Source organism: Octopus bimaculoides, chromosome 6, assembly GCF_001194135.2.
Source record: "Octopus bimaculoides isolate UCB-OBI-ISO-001 chromosome 6, ASM119413v2, whole genome shotgun sequence".
Classification (NCBI taxonomy): Eukaryota; Metazoa; Mollusca; class Cephalopoda; order Octopoda; family Octopodidae; genus Octopus; species Octopus bimaculoides.
In genome coordinates, this window is record NC_068986.1 from 7,177,243 (window position 1) to 7,185,333 (window position 8,091).

Consider the following 8,091-nt stretch of genomic DNA (forward strand, 5'->3'; position numbering starts at 1 on the left):
GTTCTAAGAGTCCATCCGGTCAGCCACCTGCATTTCATTGCCAACTTAGCAACATGCACATGAAAAGATGCATCATTACTCATGTAAATGCCCAGGTCTCGCACTGACTGTGCCTCTGGGATTGCAATCCCTCCAGGTCCAGTGTATTTAATGGGTACTGCATTTAGTTTTGCATGCTGATAGCACAAGGCTTGAAACTTTTCGGCATTAAACTGCATGCTATTCTTTTCAGTCCACTTGTATATTTCATACAGCTCACATTGCAAGTGCATAGTGTCTTCAGGGTTCTGTATTACTTGTGAAACTTTTGTATCATCTGCATAATTTGTAATCATGGCTGAGGGTATGTCTGATGTTGATGGCTGCAATGTGGCTAAGGGTATATCTGAGAGGGCCATTATGAACAGTAGTGGTCCCAAAACAGTGCCTTGCGGAATACCGCTCACTATTTTCATGTCTTTGGAGGTGGCCCTATTGGCTACTACCACCTGACTTCTATCCTTCAGAAAGTCATCAAGCCATACTCCCAATTTTCCAACTACGCTGAGATCACGCAGTTTGTGACATATTCCATGATCGACTTTATCAAAGGCCTTTGCAAAGTCAAGATATATCACTTCCACATTTGAGTGGTTGAGCAGCTGTTTCAGCACCCAGTCATAGTGTTGTAAGAGCTGAGTCAGGCAGCTTCTTCCTGGTCGGAAACCATGTTGGGTGTCGGGCAGCAAGTCATTTTCTTCAAGGGAGGCGATTAGTTTTCTTCTGACTATTCATTCCATGACCTTGCTGATGTGCGAGGTCAGAGAGATGGGTCTGTAGTTCTTGGCCTCTGCTCTGCTACCTCCTTTATGAATAAGGTATATTTTACGCTCCTTCAGTTTTCTTGGGAGTTTGCCAGTTCCAAAGAAGCTCTGAAGGAGGGACTGCAGTGGTGTTGCTAGGACTCACTTACATACTTTTAGAAGGCTTGCTGGGAATCCACCAGGGCCAGTAGCTGTTGATCTTTTTGAAATTGATCATTAGTTCTCCTCATCCTAGTGATTTGTAATTGACTGATAGTTTCAAAATGCAGAAGGTTATGTTTTGAGACAACTAACCTCTACATGGCGAGGACATTCCTTAAAGCCATGGTATTCACAATTAATTGCTTTTTCTTGTAAAACCAATGTCATATTAGTTCTCAAACCTGAATATGATACGAGCTGTAGTTGATTGCTCTGACATTTTGGAGTTTGTATTGCGGATAGTAATTTCATTTGTCGTATAGAACAGTAGATTGCAGAAAGTAAGATCATCTGATTTTAATCTTACTGTAGAACAGCTGACATGATTCCTCGTCCTGGTTCTCTTGACTCGAAGTGTGAAAAAAAAAAAAAAAAAAAAAAAAAGAAAAAGTCTTTTCCTATTGTCAAAGACGTGAACATATTTCAAGGATTCCTGTTTAATTAGGAACAACATCAAATTTTGGATTTTGTAGTTATTGTTACTGGTGTTTCTACATTAATATCTTCCAACATAATCTACTTTTTGTCTTGTTTAATCTGTTTTGTCTCTCCTTTATTTTAGATGGAATTGATTCATCACAAGAAGCTGCTTTAGTTAAAACCCCTGCTGTTGAACTGAATGGTCACATGTGTGTTGTCATTGCTGCTGATTGGATGGCTGGTGGAGAGCAAGTAATTACGGCATCTTGGGATAGGACTGCTATATTGTATGAGTCAGAAACAGGAGAACAAGTTAATACACTCACTGGTAAGATTTTCACATATTTGGTATAGATTTGTTGAACTTTGTTCAATATTTATACAGGTTCTATTTCACGATATTAATGACTGCCTTCAGACGACTAGTTTGAGTTCTATCAAAGGCTTCTTTCTGTTTCTTTATTTTAAATTGGTGTTTACATTGATGATGATGATTGCTTTTCTGTTTTATGCAGGGCATCACCAAGAGTTGACAGATGTATGCGCACATCCATCTCAAAGACTCGTTGTAACGTCTTCCAAAGATACTACATTCAGATTATGGGATATGAGAGATCCTTCTTTAGAAGTCAATGTTTTCCAGGGTCATACTCAGTAAGTAATCTTTTAATCTTAAATGCAATTGAGATAGAATTAGCTTTTTTACCATTTTTCATTGTTCCTACTGCTATCCATTCTGTGACACATCCATACTAACATTTTTGCTCTATAGATGGGTCACTGCCTTAAAGCCCTCTAATTTTCTTTATTCATTTATGCTGAATGCCTTATGTTGTAAGACTGTGCTTTCAAAACCTCATATGGTTGTTGTATGATGTGGAAACCATTTCATGCAAGCATGTATTGAAATTTCTAAAGATCTTTCCTTCACAAACTTTAAGTACCAACTTCATCTCTGTTGTGTCCTTTATATGTTTCACTTTAGGAACAAAACTTGTCATCCGCTTCCAGTGATTGTTGGAGCAGTTTATGGTTTGATTCCAAAGTCATTAAAAGTTGCAGATTGCTTCAGTGCATTTCATTCACCTAAAACTTTTTGTTCTGCCAATTTATTATAGACACCATTATAACCCTCTGAAATGAATAGGTCAGATACAGTTCTTTCATATTCTCTTCCTGCATTTTGAGCGAAACCATTTCTGTGATGTTTTTGAACTTTTTGGTCCTTACTATTTAGCTACTGCTTACTACCTTACTACTGAGTATGTGTAATGATCTCTATGATGAAGGGTGTCTTTGATGGACATCTACTTCTACATCAAATTCCCTACCAGTCCTGGGTTGAAGTGTTTCTGGTGCATTGATAGAGAAGGAAGATTTGGTATTTAGGGTTTATGTCTATGGGGCATTGGTCTAGGTGCTTGCTTACGGAAATTTTCTTAGTGGTGGGGTCCAAGATATGTTGCCTGTGCACCATAAGTCTATCCCTCAAAGTTAAGCTGGTTTGACCAATGTAGTCACCACCACAACCTCCACATTTTAGAACATAGATTAAGTTCTTCGAAGCACAGGTGAAGTCATATTTTATAGTAAAAGTTTGACCTGACGTAAATTTGTATGTGGAGCCCTCTAAGAGGAAGATGCAAGTTCCGCAGTTAGGGCGGTTGCACTTTCTGACTTGTGGGGCTGTATTTTTGGTGGGAAATTTGGCGCTGGTGAGTAATTTTTTTAGGGATTGCAGTTGTCTCTTGCTTTTAATAATCCTATGTGTTTCTAGTGCCTTTTGCAGTGTTTCATTAAATAGTATCATCAATATCCTCACCATAAAGTCCTTTTTTCCATGTTTGCATGGGTTGGATGAAATTTGTTGAGGTGGATTTTCAGTGGCTGGATGCCCTTCCTGTTGTCAACACTCACCTTTTTCCATATAAAGTCATATTTCCGCAAGACCAGACATGTTTTCACAGAAGATTGGATTGGCTATTGCTTGCTTTATGATGACATTCATTTATAACCGTTATACAATGTCAAGAAAGGAAACAGTAATACATACATGCATGTGCACACACATACACGCACACACACACGTCAGACTTCTTTCAAGGTTGATGTGAGATTATGGGACAGAGAAAGGAATACAGAAGAAAGCCATGATCTTCAAGGTGTCTTGTTTTCATTCACTTGAACATCAAATGGAAAACTGCAGCATCAATTATAGTTTTAGAAAGAGAACAGACATCATTACAGTATATTTTTCATTGAGGAACTTGAATTGGCTTCAGTATAATCAATGAGAGTCAAATACTTGTAGATAGGGATCGGTTATAACTCTTCTTCACTATCTCGTATAGATATGGTAAGGGAGGTAATTAATGATTATTTCCCTTTGACCAGAGACGTCCATGATAATTATGGAACCGATTTCCATGATAATTATGGAACTGATTTCATAAAATGTAGAGATCGTGTTCCAGCCCCAGCTTTGTACTGTATTTATTGTCATAACACATAGCTCTCAGTGGCTCTGTTATCGTAAATAAGACAGTTACTATTATAAGCGACGAGTAGCCTGTATATTTGTGTGTTTTGTTGTACTATAATGCTTTTGAAAGGCAGTACTGATGGTCTTTGCTATGGGTACGGCTCCTTATTCAGAGTTTAAGCGATGTCATTAATTTCTGTTTGAATGTTTTTAATTCAACACACCCGTGACAAGAATATATGAGGGGGAGAGAATTCCAGGGGGGATAATGTTCTAGAGAGTGAGGGCTGGATGTGGTGCTTAGATTGGGGTCTGGGGGTGTTGATCTGATGAACAAGTGTGAAGAGAAGAGAGGAATACTTGAGTAGAGGTAGCATTGGCTCAACTAGATCTGAGTTGCAGGGGTATTATAGTAACAACAGAAGCACCATCCGAGATGGCTATGTTTGGGAAGTGTTTTCATTAGAAAAAGATCTTAAGTGTTAGTGAACCCTAACATTTGGAGTAATTTTAAATCTTTAGCTGAGTGTTACTCACTACTAAGAAGCTTTTGCTGCCATTGTATTTTTATATGTGTAGTATTTGTTGCAGTGAGGGCTCATGTGCTTTAGTGGTTGCAGTACTCAGTTTTTCATCATAAGGTAGTGACAGTGCATTGTGTCCTTGAGCAAGACACTTCATTTCATGTTGCTCCTGTACACTCAACTGGCGAAAATGTGTTGTACCTGTAATTGAAAGGGGCCCAGCCTTATCACATTCTGTGTCATACTGACTCTCCCTGAGAACTATCTTAAGGGTACATGTGTGTGTGGAGTGCTCAGCCACTTGCACATTAATTTCACAAGTTGGCCATTCTGTTGATCAGATCAACTGGAACCCTATTCGCTGTAACCAACGGGGTGCCGGTATTTATTGCCTGAGAAAGGAGACAAGATAGGCATAACTCTTTTGGATGATGCTTTTGAGGTCTCAGTTGAAGGAGTCAGTGTGTTTTTGATGTGTATCTAGCTTGTGACTGAATGATTGATAGTTTGGAAAGTGAAGAATGATGACATGTTGTTGGACAGGGTGATAATTAAGTGATTGATGCAATGAGTGAAGAGAGTTGGGGACAGAACTGAATGTATGGGACATTGGATCTGATAGAATGAGGAAGAGAAAGAGTTTAGTAAACACACATGACAAGAGTGCAATCTGAGAAGAAACCATTGACCCGAGTGATGGAAGATCGATGGAGTCGGTAGGTAGCCAGTTTCAGTCATAAATATGCATGTCAGGTATGTAGTTTTATTTGCTGATGTTGAGGGTAACCAAAGTAAGAACCTACTGGTGGTTGAGAGAGGAGAGTAGGTTCCTAGCAGATTTAGCTCTTCAGAAATCATACTGGTGAATTGGCTTTTTGGAAACCATACTGGTGGTTACATAGGATCAGAACATTCAGTGGAAATATCTAGACATTTATGCACATTACTTGAAAGTCTTAGAGTGCTCTACCAAAGGAGGAAAATAAGCAAATTTGATTTCATAATCAAGAAGACCAAAATCGAAAAATGACTCTATGTAAATGATATAAACAATTGTTTTATTGTCAGCTAACATTAGTCAACATTATTTTGTGTTGTCTCTCATTAACTCTTGGACATTCTGTCTCTCGGGAGAACTTTTTTCTTCATGTCATTTAAATTATAAGTGTGATGTATTAAAATTAATTTTGAATGTTTGAGTTGGGAATTTCCCGAAATAATTTTTCTTGCTTCTACAGCAGCTGTAAACATAAAAGCTTCTGGTGAACCTTTTTAAGTCCGAAGTTACTAACCACTGACCTATGTTGAGTTCCACATTCTTCAGCCAAGAAGGACTTTGCACTCACAAACATCTGCCTATCCCTCTTTCAGGTGAGAATGTAGTCAATCTGGCTTCTAGGCCCATGAAATTGATAGGGGATTGGATGGCTGGCAGGTTTCTTGAGGTTAGTATTGCAGACCAGCAAGTCATTTGTATAACAAAACTCTAGCAGATTTGTTCCTTCCTTATTTCTAGTACCAAAGCCATAACTTCTATGCACACCATGAAATCCATTGGAGTGCTGCTCAACATGACTGTTGAAGTCACCAGCTACAATAAAAATGTCATTTTCTTTCAGTGTCAAAGTAGTCTGTAAAAAGAATTCATAGAAACTACCCTTCTATTCATATGCCAGTTCAACATGTGGAGCATATGCAGAGATAAATGTTATTGTTCATACAAGACTGTTATTAGCTTAATAATCCTGTCACACACCCTGACTACCTCAGTTACCTTATCCATTTCTCTGCTAAAACGATACCTACACCATTTACTTCATTGCTACTGCTCACCCAGAAGAATTTGTGTCTATGTTCCTTGCTCACAAGCAGTCAAGCCGAAGCTCTCCTTCCTTGTACCTTTTGCCCACAGGCTACATCTACCTCTTAGGTATTTCAACAATCTCACCAGATCTGCTTTCCATTGTATGAATGTTGATGGTGGACCTCGGAAGCATGAGAGGATAGTTTGGGGACTGTTTGCAGCATCTGAAAAAATACTTTTGTAGGCATTTGTTTGATGGCAATGGTTCCTTGTGCAGTGTAAATGGGGATTGGCTACAGCATGAATTTCATTTTCCTTCACTACCATGAAATATTCATGGGTAAGCAACTGCTGGTAGAGGTAGTGAGTAGATAGGGATGAGGAAGGGAACAAGGAATTTGTTTAACCAATAGGTGACCTCTGGTGGTGGCAAGGATGTGGGGGTACACCTCGGCTGTACAGTCAAGTTCCTGGACTAGTTCTGTAGCACACCACCAGATGACAGCACATAGTTGTGTGTGCAGTGAGAGCTAGCAGTGACCTTCATGAGGCAGTGTGCTGAGTGATGTCACAGTGTTTATTTCTCAAGTTGTAAAATTTGTGTTTTTGTGATCATGTGCATGTTTGTGATCATGTGTATGTTGTAGTCTGCTAGTTTTGTCATGGACAAGAACAAAGAGACAACGTAAAGTTTTGTGTTAAACTTGGGAGGTCTGCTACAGAGACATTGAGCATGCTTCAGCAAGCTTAAGGGGATGAGGTAATGGGTCATATGCAATGCTCTGAGTGGCAGGGGTGTTTCAAAAGCGGTAGAATGTCCCTGGAAGATGATGAGTGATCTGAAAGACTTGCCATGAGCATCACCCCAGAAATGTGGAGAAAATTCATTAGCTTGTGCATAAGGATTGTCAGAGGACAATCAATGACATTGCTGATGTTGTTAATCTGTTGTATGAGTCCATGCAGGCAATCCTAAGATCTGAATTGAATATGTGGTTTGTCTCTGCCAAGTTTGTTCCCTGCCAGCTAAGCACTGAGCAGAAAGAACATCACGTTGAAGTCTGTGAAAATCTCTATCAGCATGCTGCCTATGACCCATGCTTCGTGTCGAAGATCATCACTGGTGATGGGAGTTGGGTCTTGGGGTGTGACCCAAGACAAAGCAGCAGTCATCACAATGGAAGAGGCCTTCATCTCCATGACCAAAGAAGGCATAACAGAGCTGTAGCTCAATCAAGAGCATTCTCATCGTTTTTACAACATCAGTATTGTGCACTGAGAATTTGTCCTCCACTCTCAGACGAAGGGTATCCAGCTGTAGAAACCTTGCCAAGCTGGATTGGGGCCTGGTGCAGCCTCCCAGCTTGCCAGTCCTCAGTCAAGCCAGTTAAGCTAGGCCAGCATGGAAAGCGGACGTTAAACAATGATGAGGGTCAGACCATGAAATGAGAGTTCTACTGTGGCATTTTGAAGTGCTTGAGGGAGGACATTTGGCAAAAGTGACTGGATCTGTAAAGAATGAAGAATTGGGTTCTTCACGATGACAATGCACCCTGTCACTGAGCTCTCTTTGCTTGTGAGTTTCTTGCTAAAAACATGATATTGCTTCTACACCCGCCCTATTCACCAGATTTAGCACTTGCAAACTTCTCTCTTTTCCCCAATATAAAAATGCTGCTCAAAGGTTGCTGTTTTAACACTGTTGTCGAGATTCAGAGTGAATCACAGAAGGTGCAGGTCGGATTCCAAAAGTGGCAGGAACACTGGGACTGGTGTATTGCTGCACAAGATAAATATTTTGAAGGAGATGATGTTAAAACTTTGGTAAATAAGTTATTTTTTATCAAACATAACTAG

At 39.7% G+C, this 8,091-nt stretch overlaps 1 protein-coding gene across 3 annotated transcripts in view; it reads left to right on the top strand.

Annotated features, from left to right (window-relative positions):
• LOC106879184 (WD repeat-containing protein 37) overlaps positions 1-8,091 on the top strand; it is a 141,523-nt gene that overhangs the window by 61,383 nt on the left and 72,049 nt on the right. For all 3 annotated transcript variants that reach the window (XM_052968596.1, XM_052968598.1, XM_052968597.1), the window contains 2 exons: positions 1,567-1,752; positions 1,940-2,078. In XM_052968596.1, the coding sequence (XP_052824556.1) occupies positions 1,567-1,752; positions 1,940-2,078 (325 nt within the window). The remainder of the gene's footprint in view (positions 1-1,566; positions 1,753-1,939; positions 2,079-8,091) is intronic.